The 15072-nt window shown below is 40.9% G+C and overlaps 1 protein-coding gene across 3 annotated transcripts in view; it reads left to right on the top strand.

The window, feature by feature from the left end:
- Ylpm1 (YLP motif containing 1) overlaps window positions 1-15072 on the top strand; it is a 74533-nt gene that overhangs the window by 27847 nt on the left and 31614 nt on the right. For 2 of the 3 annotated variants that reach the window (XR_005876210.1, XM_040742749.1), the window contains exons 5-6: window positions 6338-8440; window positions 11049-11166. Coding sequence is in view for 2 of the 3 variants with exons in the window: in XM_040742749.1 (XP_040598683.1) it covers window positions 6338-8440; window positions 11049-11166 (2221 nt within the window). In the remaining variant the exon portion in view is untranslated. The remainder of the gene's footprint in view (window positions 1-6337; window positions 8441-11048; window positions 11167-15072) is intronic. The other variant, XM_040742750.1, reaches the window with a different exon arrangement.

The raw sequence follows: 15072 nt of genomic DNA, 5'->3' as shown, positions 1-15072 counted from the left end.
TTTCAGGATATAGGGGGAAATCATTAAGATCTCAGTTTTTGTATATTTAAGAAAGAATCCATTGGATCCAAATGATAGCTGCAGGGAAATGCACACATTAGTTTTCTTGCATTTACCTGTGCTGTGTGGGAGGAGATTAGAGGACAGCTTGCTGAAATTGGGGCTCTCCTCCCATCAGGTGAGTCCCAAAGGCAGCACTCAGGCTTACTGGCCAACACATTTACCTGCTGAGCTTTCCTGCTGACCCTGTTCTATTCTTTAAAACTTAAAATTTCTGTTTGTTCGTATGTAGGTCTAGAAATATGTTTTTATCTATAGCTATAACCATTAACTTTTTTTAGCTAAAACAGAGTACACAAACAGAAAATTAAGGGTTAACGATATCTTTGACTTGGGGGGGCTTCTTTTTTTTAATATGTATGTATGCTTTGCCTGCACATATGTATACTGCATGGTGCCTGGTGCTTTTGGGGAGCATGGGGAGTGTTGAGACAAGATCTGCCTGTGGAGTCTTGGCTCTCCTGGAACTCTCTAGTCAGACTGGCCTTGAACTCAGAGAGATCAACATGCCTCTGTCCTGAGTACTGGGATTAAAGGAGTGTGTCATCAGACTCTGTGCCTGGTGCTCTTGGAGTTTAGAAGATGGTGTCAGATCTCCTGGAATTGGAATTATGAGTGGTCATGAACCACCACCATGTGAGTCCTGGGAACTGATTCTGCTTCTTTTTCAAGAATATGTTCTCTTCAACCACTGAGTCATCTCCCTAGCTCAGTGGTTCTCAACCTTCCTAATTCCTTGACCTTTTATTATAGTTCTTCATGTTGTGGTGACCTTCAGCCATAAAATCATTTTATTGATACTATGTAACTGTAATTTTACTACTGTTACGAATTGTAATACAAAAACCTGATATTCAGGATATCTGATATGTGACCCCTGTGAAAAGGTCATTTGAGCTACAGGTTGAGAACTGCCCACGTTCTGATAAATAACCATCAGTCTATGCTTATCCAAGCAGCCCTAATTAAATTCAGTGGGATGTGCACACAGATATGAAAGGGGGAGGTAATGATTAGGAAGAAGGGGTTCACTGGAAGTAGGTGGGGCAAGAGAAGATAATGGAGAGTATATGTGATCAAAATACTTAATACATGTCTGAAATTGTATTGTTTGGTTTTTAAAGGTGTAAGTTCTTGAAAGGATGCATGTCCCATTGATGACGATCTCTTAGTCATCTAGTAGCTGAGCAGCATTGCCTACTGGGCCATTCCAGTCTGAATTTCGGATCAGTGCTGTCTCAGTACAATGTTGAGCACTTTTAACAACTTTCATTGTTATCTGAATGTTACACAGTAACCATGCTGTTGAAATGTGTTCCCAGTCCAACTCTTGGATGGTATGTCATCTCCTGGTGAATAAATATCAATTATTATAAGATGATAATTTCCAGTACAATTATGATTGGCTCCTCCTGCGCTAAGCAATTCCTCTTAGAGTGGGGAGCAGAGCTCAGGTGCTAAGTTTTAGGTTTTCTTTGGACTTTGTCTGCTTTGATCCAGGCCTGGATCCACAGCACTTTCTATTCCAGGACCATTAACCACTACACTTGATAGGCTTGTTTGACCTTTTATTTTGGGGAGCTGAATAAGCATTTTAACTACTGTCTTTCCTCCATATTTCTGGTACTTATGAATATTGACCTCCTTGGGTTCAACAGGCAAGCCAGACACTTTTAAAAACAGATTTATTTATTTTTTGTGTATAAGTACTCTATCTGCACGTAGGCCTGCATGCCTGCCAGCCACATTTTTACTTTATCCTTTCCTGCTTTCAACACAGTTCTTTAAAGTTGCTGCTTGTATATTGTGTTGTTTGTCTTCCAGAGTTTAAAAACAAGGGCTGAGGATATCCGTCAGTTGGCAGAGTATTTCTCTAGCATGTAGATAGAGGCTTTAGTTGATGCCCAGCAGCTCCACAAGGTGGAATGGTGGACTATGCCGTTATATAATCTCAACACTGGCGAGGTTGGAGGACCGAAAGTTATCCATGGCTACATAAGGAGGTTTAAGGCCAGCCTGGGCTAGAGACCCTGTCTATAAAAACAAAACAAAACAAAAATTTAAAAATACCTCAAACCTAAGACTGTTCTACTAATGGTCGCCCTCTCTTTATTGTGGGTTTATGTATCTTCCACTTTCTTGTAAGTTTGCAAAGTGGGCTGACCTTCATTTCTCAGAATTCCTTTCTATATGTTTCTGATTGCTCTGGTCCATATGGAGATTTTTATACCTAGTGTGAAACTTATAGCTGGACAACCAAAAACACTCTAATCTTTTCCCTCAAAATAGGTCTTTGGCATAGTGTTCACTTGTTGCTGATCACATTTTTTTAATACTCTGTAGCTTTAAGACTAGTATATAAAGCTTATTGCTAAAACATCTTCTATTAGATGACAGAAAATAAAACAAGTGAAACAAAGATACTTGGTTAATATGTTTGGATATATTCCAATACATGGTATTAAACTAAGAAATACTCATAACTCTTAGAGTTTTTAAAATATGTTTTATGTTTTAGTTACCCCTGTGTAAACGAGACCAAAGGATATCCTAGAGCTCAGGATATAGGCATTTGTGCACTGTGGACGTGTGTTCTGGGAACTGAACTCAGGTCCTCTGTAAGAGCAGTACATGCTTTTAACTACTGAGCCAGATCTCCAGCCCCTAGAATTCTTACTTCTACTACAACTGCTCAAGTGACTATAGGTGATCCTTACACCTATCTTCTCTTGGCTGCCATTCTGTATCCCCTTTATTCTCAGCAGACACCTCAGCTAATCCTGGTCCCTTGTGGACCCAAATAGAGAGAGGGCCAATACCTCTGTCCTTTATTATTAATTATTATATTTTTATTTACATGTATGTGTGTGCCTGTGGAGGCCAAAAAAGGATTCCTTGGAACTAGAAATTACAGGTGTCTATGAGTCACCTGACATGGATGCTGGGAACTGCAAGAGCAGCTGTCACTCTTAACTAACTGCTCGGCCTGTTTTACCTTGTGGGTATGTCTTTGTATGGTGTGTTACCTGTATGTGGATACACATGTTTGGGTGTGTATCTGGAAGCTAGAGATTGGCATTGGTGTTTTCCTTTCATAGTCTGTATTTACGAGACAGGATCTCTTGCTGAACCCAGAGCTGGATAATCTAGCCAGTTTGTCCCAGAGATCCCTGACTGCCTCCTGGGCACACATAGACTGCCACGTCCGCTCATCTTCTGTTTGTTTGCTTGTCTGTTTATATTTTATGTGTATTCGTGTTTGCCTTCATATACATTTATGGACTGTGTGCTTGCCTGTTACCTGCAGAGGTAAGAAGGAAATGTCAGATCCTTGGAACTGGAGTTATGGGTAGTGTGGGTGCTGGGACTTTGAACCCAGGTCCTCTGCTAAACTACTGAGCCATTGCTCCAGCTTCCCGTTCAGTTTTTATGTGGGTCCCAGAGCTCTGAACTCCAGTCCTCATGCTTGCACCACAAGCGTTTTACCTACTGAGTTATCTCTACAATCCCTCCATTGACTTTAATCATGGGGCACAGAAGTCATCAGAGCTGTCTTGAAGAATTTCTTGAATTTCAAACTTACTCTTTAACTCATGTGATCCCCAAAAGTTAGAATTGGCTGAATGTAGTGGTACACACCTGTAGTCCCAGAATTTACACAAAGCAGGAGGGTCATGGCTTCTAGGCCAGCACAGGCTCATGATGAGACCCTATGCCAAACAAACAAACAAACAAACAGTTACTCCCAACCAGTTCAGTACCCTCCATTTTTGTTCATTCAGAACCTCAAAGTAAAGTGGTGTTGACTTCATGCTATAGAAGTAGTCCCCCCTTGGAAACTAAGACTTTTACACTAACAAAGCCAAATGTGACAGATATTGGGAGCTAAATATTTTGCTGAAATTAATTTTATTCCTCTTCATTGTCTTCCCACACAATGAATCAAAGTCCTTTATTAAAAACATGAAAAATGTCAATTGTCCCTTAGGCACCAAAACCAGAAACTTTGCTGTCATCCTAAATGCTGTGTGAGTGTGTGGGGGGGGGCTTCACTCATGGCTACTGTTGGATGCATACAACCCACAGGCCATGGGATGGCCTCCTTGCTAGGCTGTCTGTTCATTCTGCTGATACTTCCCTTTGCTACACAGCTTTGTAATCTCATATAATCTTATTTGTTAGTTTGGGAATTATATATTGTTGGAATCTTTTTCTCTCCTTAATATTTATGTGCTTGTGCATATGTATATGTTCTGTGTGTATGTAGGAGCCCTTGGAGGTCAGAAGAGGGAATTGCAGATACCCAACATAAGGGTGCTGGGAACTGAACCGGGCCCTTTACAAGGGCAGAAAGCACTCCTAACCACTGAACCATCCCTTTAGCCCCTCTAAATGCTTCTCTTTTCCACGCTTAATTCCCACTGGCTACAAAATGCTACTAGTCCTAACTTACATCACTTACTTGATCTCTGTTTTTACAGTTTCTTATCAGTTGTTATGTTGGTATCACCTTCATTATTATCTAAATTGTTGATCATGAGTTCTAGACCAGGTAGGCCTGTATCTAGGCCCTATCTCAAACAAACAAACAAGATCAACTATTTTGCTCTTCATCTTTTTTTTAAATGAATCTTTTAAAAGTCGGACTGTGCTTAGTGACTCTAAAGCAGTTATTAAATTATTCTAAACTGTATTAACCAGTTGAATTAATTAATCAATCTTACAGAGATCCAAAGGCAAAAGTCTTTGACAGATTAGAAATTCATTCTCTCTCAAGATTTATACAATGGCTTAGAAACTTGGGTTCCTTTTTTATTTACTTCACCATCCTTGTGCATTGCTCTTATTTACATACTGCAGTATAGTTGTTTGGAAGCAGCATAAAAAGAGGAAGTGTGAGGGTAAGCTCTAATACATATAGGCACTACCCAGAAGGATGTGTGTGTCCAAGTCATTTTTAGTCCTTTTGCTAGAGCTTGAGAGGTTGAGAAAGAGTCTACAGTAAGACTGAAAGTGTGGAGGCTGGATTAGAGTTGGAGAAGGGAGAGTGAGTATTGGATTTCATCAGTAGTACCTACATACAAGGCAAACAAAGGTCTTCTGGAGACTGACAGTCACCTCCCTCTTTACCTTATTCTTTAGTGGGCTGTCTTTCTACTCACTTTCCCCACTCCCTCTGCTTCAGACACACTAAACCATTGCAAACATGGTATGTGCTTCTCTGCTTTTTCCCTCTCTATTGCTTTCTTAGCCTGAGGTACCCTTGCCGTCCTGTCAGAAGTTGCCTTTAAGTCTCAAGGGAAGCATTTCTGCTGTATAAACCTTTTACAGGTGGTGCTCTTCTCTCCTGGATAGTGCTGACCATTTTCTGCTTGTTGTCTTTTTATCTGTTGACACTTTATGTACACTTATTATTTTTTACTTGATTGTAGATTCTGAGGGCCCTGATGACATTTTATTATTTCCTTTTAAAAAATTTTTTTATTTATTTAATGTACATTGGGGTTTTGCCTGCATGTATGTCTGTATGAGGGTGTCAGATACCCTGGAACTTGAGTTACAGACAGTTGTGAGCTGACATGTGGGTGCTGGGAATTGAACCTGAGTCCTTTGGAAGAGCAGCCCATGCTTTCAATTGCCTGAGCCATCTCTCCAGTCCCGGCATTTTATTATTTCTCATGAGTAGTATACTGCCTGCTGGAAGGAATGTTTCTTTAATAATATATTGAGTGGCCCATAGCCATAAAATTTCTGTCTAAACTTTCAAAAACTTTAGAGAACACTTAAAATATGGTGCGTGCGTGCGTGTGTATGTATGACATTTGTTAATCAAGATTTTAGTTCTTGCTCCAACAATATTTATAATTATATTGCATTTTCCTGCTAATTGTTCCATACTTGGTTTTTAGTTATAATATTTAACCCTAAAAGTACTCATAGTTTGGAATCTTTTTCCTGTTAAAAAGGAGTGGACTATTCTATGTACTAAAGCACAACACTTATAATTGCTTTTTCACATTTCATTAGATCAATGGCTTGCTGCAGATTGGTTGAAGTGGGTTAGAAAATGCTGGCATGCTTTCTAAATCTAGACCTAAAATCTTCCAGGCACTGTTGCCTTAACATTCCAGTTTCTGATAGGTGACATGGGATTTGCTAATGACTGAGTCACTGTTATAAGCAAAGTCTGAGGCAAGAGTGCCTTAAATAATCTTACATGGAGAATTTCCTTTTCCTGCTTTACTGTCTTGAGTAATATCTTTTGTTTTACTTGTAGATTTGATGGTCCTCGAAGATTTGAGGATTTAGGGTCAAGGTGTGAAGGACCGAGACCCAAAGGGCCTCGTTTTGAAGGAAATCACCCCGATGGGCCAAGACCCAGATATGAAAGTCACCCAGCAGAGGGCACTAAAAGCAAATGGGGAACAATCCCCCGGGGTCCAGCATCTCAATTTTATATAACTCCCAGTACATCCCTAAGCCCTCGACAGAGTGGACCACAGTGGAAAGGCCCCAAAGCAACTGTTGGACAGCAGCATCAGCAGCAACCTAAGTCACAAGCAGAGCCTCTTTCAGGAAACAAAGAACCATTAGCAGACACAAGTAGTAACCAGAAGAATTTTAAAATGCAATCAGCTGCATTTTCCACTGCTGCAGATGTCAAGGATACCAAGGCGGCTCAGTCGAATGAGAATCTAAGCGACTCTCAACAAGAGCCACCTAAAGGCCAAGTCTCGGAAGGGCCCGTAGAGCCCTCTAATTGGAACCAGAATTCTCAAACTATGGAGACTGAAATGGACAAAGCCAAAGGTGTTACTCGACCTGTATTCCTTGCAAATAAACCTGTACCTACTCCATCTACCTTTTCCTTCAAACTAGAGAACATAGAGGGAGGAGAAGCATTAGCTGCATTGACTGCAGATAATTTCAAACCTTTGGGTTTTGGTTTGCCCCACTCAGAAAACAACCAAGGAAAAGGTCTGCCTCAGCCAGACAGCAGAGAAAATAGATTAGAAGACAATAAAGGCAGCAACTCATCTTACAGAGGTCCTGAGCAAAACAGAGTGGAAGGTACACGGGATAAAGGACTAGTAGACAGAGGCCATTGCCAGACAATTAGTCAAGGTCCAGGGCTGGTCAAACAAGAAGACTTCCATGATAAGATGATGGGTAGAAGAGAAGACAGTCATGAGAAAATGAACAGAGGAGAAGGTAGTCGGGACAGGGTGTTGGTAAGGCCAGGAAGCAGTCGGAATAAAGTACCAGGTAGTCCACAAGACAGCCAGGACAGTAGAGCTGGCAGCCGAGAAAGGGGACCACCTCGAAGAGCTGGCAGTCAGGAGAGAGGACTTCCTCGAAGGGCTGGAAGTAGAGAGAGAGTACCCCCACGAAGAGCTGGGAGCAGAGAGAGGGGACCACCTCTGGGGCCAGGCAGTCGAGAAAGGGGACTAGGAAGACCAGATTTTGGTCATGATAGAGTTCCATTCAGATCAGAACTGGGAGATGGTGGGGAAAAAATGTATCCTTATCACCGAGATGAGCCTCCAAGGGCTCCATGGAACCATGGAGAAGAGAGAGGACACGAAGAGTTTCCATTAGATGGTAGAAGTGCTCCAATTGAGCGAGAAAGACTCGATGACTGGGATAGAGATAAATACTGGAGAGAGTGTGAACGTGATTATCAAGATGATACACTAGATACATACAGCAGAGAGGACAGGTTCTCAGCACCACCGTCTCGGTCTCATGATGGAGACAGGCGAGACCCTTGGTGGGATGATTGGGAAAGAGATCAGGATATGGATGAGGGTTATGGTAGGGAAATGGACAGGGACTTAGACAGAGACGTGGATCGGATTAGAAGACCCATGGATATATATGATAGAAATGTGGATAATGAGTGGGACAGAGATTATGGGAGACCACTGGATGAACAAGAATCACAGTTTCGTGAACGGGATATTCCATCTCTTCCACCTTTGCCACCCCTCCCACCTCTTCCACCTTTGGATAGATACCGGGATGATAGATGGAGAGAAGAAAGAAATCGAGACCATGGGTATGACCGGGATTTTCGTGATAGGGGTGAGTTGAGGATTCGAGAATATCCAGAAAGAGGAGATACATGGCGGGAAAAGAGAGATTATGTTCCTGACAGAATGGACTGGGAAAGAGAACGGTTGTCAGACAGATGGTACCCATCTGATGTGGATAGACATTCCCCCATGGCGGAACATATGCCATCCTCACATCATTCCTCTGAAATGATGGGGTCCGATGCAAATTTAGACTCTGACCAAGGCCTTGGAGGGGTAATGGTTCTCAGTCAGAGGCAGCATGAAATCATTTTGAAAGCTGCACAGGAATTGAAAATGCTTCGGTAAGTTCACTCCTTAAGATCGTTTCTTCTAGCTCAAACAGATTTTCATACTGTTATTTTTTTTTAATGAAGTGTTTTTAATGGTGCTTTTTAAAACCTTAATTCCTGTCACTTTGAATTTATGTTTCTGGTTATTCAGTGCTGTTTGTGGATTAGGATGTGTACTTGGAAACTGTTAATTATACAATATGCTCTAGGATGTGTAAATTGATTGCTGTTCTTGGCCTTTGTAGATGTATTTCTGGCATGCCTTGAGTGTGCATGTTTCAAGTGTTAAATCTCAACCTTTCGGGACTCTGGGTTTCACAGGGCTCGTATATTGAGCCTTGGTTGTTTTCCGTAGAGTCTTGGTTGTTTTCAGTAGGCAGTTGGTTCTTTGGCATTGGATCTGATAGGCTTCATAGTCCCTAGTCTTCAATGATGGCGGAAGGAGCTTTATTTTTCTCTGCTGGTGTTAATGGTTTACCTGGGAGTGTCTTCAGATTTGGTAGACTACTTTGTTTTGGGAATGTTCATCTTTCATTTTACCTGGAAGCAGGTATTTCTTCCCTGTATTTTCATTGAGTAGTTGGATTTTTTTTAACTTATAATCAGCTTGTGGGTTTTATATAATATTCCTCATATAGTTGCAATAGTAAGGTTTTTTGTTTTGTTTTGTTTCCAAACAGGTTTTTGAGAAAATAAATGGTTAAGTTTTGATAGATTCTAATGTGTTTCATCTTTCATTCTGGTCTACATTTGCGGTCATACTAAGTGAATTTGTAACGGAAACATTAGTACTAGAAAAATGTGATAACAAAACATAACTGTAGGTTAAAATGAAAGATAATGTTCCAGGTGGCAAAATGGTTTCTTTGACCTATAGAAGAGTCTGAGGTGGTCTTTTTTTCTAGGTTACTCATGAACATGATGTAAGGCTTGCTCTAGAACATTTAGCCACTTGCTTCTAAATTATGGGCACTATTAATTCACACCTACTCTGTGCTGGGCACTGCATTGGTCCTCCCATCTTAAATAACCTTATCTGTCTGAAGACTCTCAGAGAAAATATTCTCGTTTCACAGATAGCACTAAGACTTGCTGAGATTCACTTGACTATTAAATGCAGACCCAGAATTTGAACTCTGACTCTAAAATCTATGCTTTTATGGCGAAACTGAATGGCGATTGATTACTAAACATTACTTTTTCATGCATTGTTGCTTTGCATAGAATTGCCGAATGAAAGGTGCTGCTTATTCATCTTTTTTTCCCTTCACCCTCTTCCTAAGCAACAAAACCTGATCTAAATATGTGGAGTAATGGATACTAGTGATTGTAATTGATAATATATACATTATAGTATGCCATAAAGACAAGGAATACCATAAGCAATATTTACACGAGCCAGTAACAAGCCTTATATACTTTGTGTCCTTTTAAGTGACAATATTGTATAAAAAGAGAGATTGTAAAAATTCTGGAGAGGTTGTAGTAGACATTGTAAATATAGAAGGTGGGAATTGTAAGGAAAAGTAACAAACAGTATAAATAAATGTTTAGGAATACAAAGTACTGTTTCTAAGAATATAGGCTGGTGAATGTTCTCACCATCTAAAGCAGATAGTAAACTAAAGTGCTCTTAAGAATCAGGCAAGTGGGGCTGGAGAGATGGCATAGTAGTTAAGGTACTGACTTCGTTCCAGAGGAGCAGGGTTCAATTCCTAGCACCCCTCATGGCAAGCTAGCAACTGTCTGTTGCTCCAGTTCGAAGGGGGATCCAACGCCCTCTTCTGGCCTCCACTGGCACTGCATGCACATGCAGGCAAAACACTTATACAAAATAAAAATAAATAATGTAAAAAAAGTTTTTTTAAGAGATGAGTAACAAAAATGAATGACAGTGGACCAGGTAGAACTCTGGAGTGTGGTGAGGATTTTGATGAACTGCTTCATCTACCATGGTCAGCCATGGCTCCACATAGCTAGTTGTTGATTTGGGAGCATATAGGCCTAATATGAATCAAAACTCTTTAGAAGCTCAATGTCTATGTAAAGTATTTCCTTTGTAAATAATGATCACAATGTAAATAATGAGGCAAGTGTGGTGGCACATACCTGAATCCCAGTGCCTGGGAAGTGGAGGCAGAAGAATGATGAGTTCAAAGTTATTTGACCAGTTTGAGCCCAGCCTGGAGTACATGAGACTGCTTCACTCCCCCATCTCCCAGGCAAAACAGGCCTCCTACAAAAGCCTTCCTAGACTATATTTTACTCACAGTCTATTTTGTGAGTTTTGAAGTATTGCAAAAATTAGCAAGAGAAAACTTGGGACTGATTAAAGGTGAAATATGATGGGTAGGCAGTGTACTATGGAGGCAGGTTGTAGAGTCTGTCTTGAAGATCATTGATAATTTATGACTGTAGGTCTCAGAGGGCTGATGGATTAGTTGTGTAAAAGAAAGAAAATGTTACCACAGAGGTGCAGTATGGACTCTGCACAGAGTTTTAGGATAAAGTTTTTTGCTGTTTTTTCTTTCTTGTAGTTTTAGAAGTTGGTTTTAATCATGGTTGTTTAGGGATGGTGTAAACATGCTTTAAGTACAATGGCAATTTTATTTGTTTACAGAGAACAGAAAGAACAGCTTCAAAAGTTGAAAGACTTTGGAGCTGAGCCACAGATGGCTGACCATCCACCACCCCAGGACTCAAGACTACAGAATGCATCAAGACCTGGGATTTATCCGGTATGAGAAAATGTGTGCTCAGAAAATGAAAGGGTTTTTACCTTATGTGTTTATATGATGTTGGATTTTTAAAATTGCAAATAGCATAAATTTCCACAGTAAAAACAAATTTTAGCTGGGTGGTGGTAGCGAATGCCTTTAATCCTAGCATGGGGGGGGGAGGGAGGGTGGCAGAGGCAGGCAGATCTCTGTGAGTTCGAGACCAGCCTGGTCTACAAGAGCTAGTTCCAGCAGCCTCCAAAGCCACAGAGAAACCCTGCCTCGAAACCTCCCCCACCAAAAAAAAAAAAAAAAAAAAAAAAAAAAAAAGCATATATTTTAGAAAGTGAAAGCTTTGAACATCTTTCAAAGTAGACATATGCAACAATCGCTCCTTTCCCTAGGCTTTGGCAAATAGACCAAGCACCCCTGTGCTATGTAGCTTCATGTTCACTGAATTTATTCATCAGAACTGCACTCTTCCCAAAACCCCCACATTTCAAGTACAAGGGTTCGCTGGCAAAATAGTACTTGCTGCCAAGCTAGTAACTGGTGTTTGATTGTAGGATTTTCCTAATACTTGTGTGTTTGTGTGTGTTGTGTGGTATATCTATGCTTGTTTATGTGCAAAGTTGGGAGAGAAAAGATCAACTTGAGTTTGCTTCCTCTGTCTTGCCCAACCTTTTTTTCCCCTAGATTGTCTGGGTAGCCAGCTCTCAGAACCCACCTGCCTTCACTTCCCCAGACTGTAGTTATTATTTGTTCATACTGCTATGCCTACTTTTTACTTGAATGGTCAAGAACCTGAACTCAGGTCCTTCTGCTTGCACAGCAAGTATCTTACCATCCCCTTGCCATCTAATCTGCTTATTTCAGATAGTCCTGTGTCCCATCTAGGTAGGGCTAGATGGGAACTCATAGTGTTCTCTTCCCATTTAGATGAGAGAAGGTTTCTTAACATTATAGCTTGGCACACAGTGCCCTTCAAGCAGTAGCTAGAAAGAGTTGAGTGAACCAGTTATGGTAGAACACGTCTTTAATTCTAGCACTTGGGAGGCAGAGGCAGGTGAACATCTGTGAATTCCAGACCAACTCCACTATATAGTATGAGAGCTTGTCTCAAAGAAAAAAGCTGAGTGATTAAGTTCTATTGGGTTTTTTTTCTTACATTGTTTGTTATTTCACCTTTTAAGTTGGTGATGAACTACTTTTTAGAATTACTTTTATTTATCTGTTTTGTGTGTTTAGAGTGGGGGTGCGTGCCATAGTGCCCATGGGAAAATCAGAATAGCGTTTTAGAGTAGTTCTTTTCCTTCTACCATGTGGATCCCCAAGGATCAAACTCAGGTTATCAGTTTGGCAGCCGGCACCGTCTTGCCAGGCTCTGTACTTTAAAATGTGGGCATTTGCAGGGAAGTATGATGCTGAGGACTGAGTCCAGTGTGTCGCTCCCAGAGTGACACTCATGTAGGCAAGTGGTCTGCCACTGAGCTACAGTCACCAGCCCTTACTACTTTTTAAGTTATTATTGTTTTTGGACTTACTCACTATATGTGTGTGAATAGTTTGCCTGTGTGTGTGTATTTGCACCATGAACTTACCTGGTGTCCATGAAGGTTGGAAGAGGGTGTCAGATACCGAACTGGAGGTAAAGATACATATGGTTGTGGGCCTCCATGTGAGTAATTCCTGGTCATCTGTAAGAGTAGCAGGTACTCATAGCCACTGAACCAACTCACCAGCCCCAATGTTTAGTAATTGTATTGAGATAATAAATTCCATCACATCAAAAAATGTTCTCTCATACTCTTGTATTTTGGGCAGTGCTGCCTATCCCCTACTCTATTTTAGGCAGTACTAATATGGATTTAGCCAAACAGACATTTAAAAGACTTATTTGATGTGTGTGAGTATATATCTATGTGTTGAAGTTGATATACATGCTGTGGATGCCTTCAGAGCTCAGAAAGTGATGTCAGATACTTGGGAGCTAGAGTTGAAGACAGCTGTGAGCCTGTTGGTAGGTGTTGTCTACCAGACTCTAGTCCTCTATGAGAACAGCAAGCGCAGCTACAGAGCCATCTCTCCAGCCCACATTTTAAATTACATTTTATTTATTTTGTGTGTGTGTGTGTGTGTGTGTGTGTGTGTGTGTGTGTGTGTGTGTGTGTGTGTGTGTGTGTGAGAGAGAGAGAGAGAGAAAGAGGGAGAGACAGGGAGTTAGACAGAGAGAGAATCCCATGTCATAGTACATGTGTGGAGGTCAGGATAACTTTTAGGAGCTGGTTTTCTCCATTTAACCGTGTGGGTCTAGGGATTAAACTTAGATTCTCAGGTTTGGAGGCAGGCACCTTTACCAGCTCTGCCATTTTACCATCCTTCAAATGACATTTTTGTTTTGTTTTTCTAGGCAGGGTTTCTTTGTGTAGCCCTGGCTGTCATGGAACTAACCCTGTAGACCAGGCTGACCTTGAACTCAGAGATTCACCCGTCTGTCTCTGCCTCCTGAGTGCTGGGACTAAAGGTGTGCACCACCACTGCTTGACCCAACATTTTTTCTTTTTGTTTAAGCAGGGTTTCACTCTGTAGCCATAACAAATTCAGAACTCACTGCATAGACTAGACTGACCTCAAATTCATGGAAATCTGCCTGCCTCTGCCTCCAGAGTACTGGGATCAAAGGCATATGCCACCACACTTAGCCTTCCAGATACTTTTTAAAACATCAGCCTTACCATAATGCTCCCTAGCTTATAACAGCTGAGTGCCTGCCTATTATTCATGAAGCCCAGGGTTCAGTCTCCAGTACCACATAGAACCGGGTAGCACATACCTGTAATCCCATCAATTGGGAGGTAGGGGCAGGAGAATCAAAAGTTATAGAATCATCTTCAGCTCCATAGTAGCTTCAAGGACAACCTGTGCTTTATAAGACCCTGACTAGAAGAAAATATTGTTAGTATTCTCTGATCACCCACAGGACAAAATCCACTTTCCAAGCGTTTTTTTTTTTTTTTCCTGTACAAGCCTGACATTTGCTGACAGCAGCTTGCTATACCATATTCTCCCAGTACATGGGACCCCTTAACTGTTCTGAGAATGCCATTCCACTTGGAGACACCCTTGCCACGTGCACATTGTTCTCTGTCCCCGTCATCTGCCTGGTTCTTGTTTATCCTTTAGGACTCAGCTCTTCCATTTTATTTTCCTTTCCACATCTAAAGTGGTCTCCATCAGCGTTTAGCATACTGTCTGTTTATTCTCATCTTACAGTGGTCCCCATCAGCATTCATCATACTGTACTTTGATTTGTCTGTTTTCTTGTCATTTTTTCCTTTCTAAATTAAACTCCTAGAATAAAAACTATCTTTCATTTTCATGTCTTGTTTGTTGTAAGCAGTTGAACCTTTAGATCGATGGTTCTCAACCTGTGGGTCGAAACCTCTTCGGGGTCACATATCATATATCCTGCATATCAGATATTTATATCACTACTCATAACAGTAGCAAATTACAGTTATGACGTAGCAGTGAAAATAACTTTATGGTTAGGGTCATCACAACATGAGGAACTATACTAAAGGATCGAACATTAGCAAGGTTGAGAATCACTGCTGTAGATTATAGATCCACACTTCAGTTTTGTTCATCTGACAAAGCAAGCTCTCCCATGTCACTATATGTATTGTTGATGCACAGAAATTTATTGAACTGTTCTATTTATGTTAGATATTTTTTCTTTTAATCTTTCACAATTATTAACAAATTTCTTTGTATCGGGTTTTTATTTTGGATATCTTAAATTCCTAAAGTATGAAACTTAAGTCAAAAATATGACATTCTCAGCCGGGCTGTCCTCAAACTCGCAGAGATCCACTTGCTTCTGCCTCCTGAGTGTTGAGATTAAAGGTACTGCCAACACTACAC

This window comes from Mesocricetus auratus, unplaced genomic scaffold, assembly GCF_017639785.1.
Source record: "Mesocricetus auratus isolate SY011 unplaced genomic scaffold, BCM_Maur_2.0 Super-Scaffold_15014, whole genome shotgun sequence".
In the NCBI taxonomy this organism is placed as follows: Eukaryota; Metazoa; Chordata; class Mammalia; order Rodentia; family Cricetidae; genus Mesocricetus; species Mesocricetus auratus.
The sequence above is the reverse complement of the archived record's forward strand: the minus strand, read 5'-3'. Positions and strand labels throughout refer to the sequence as shown.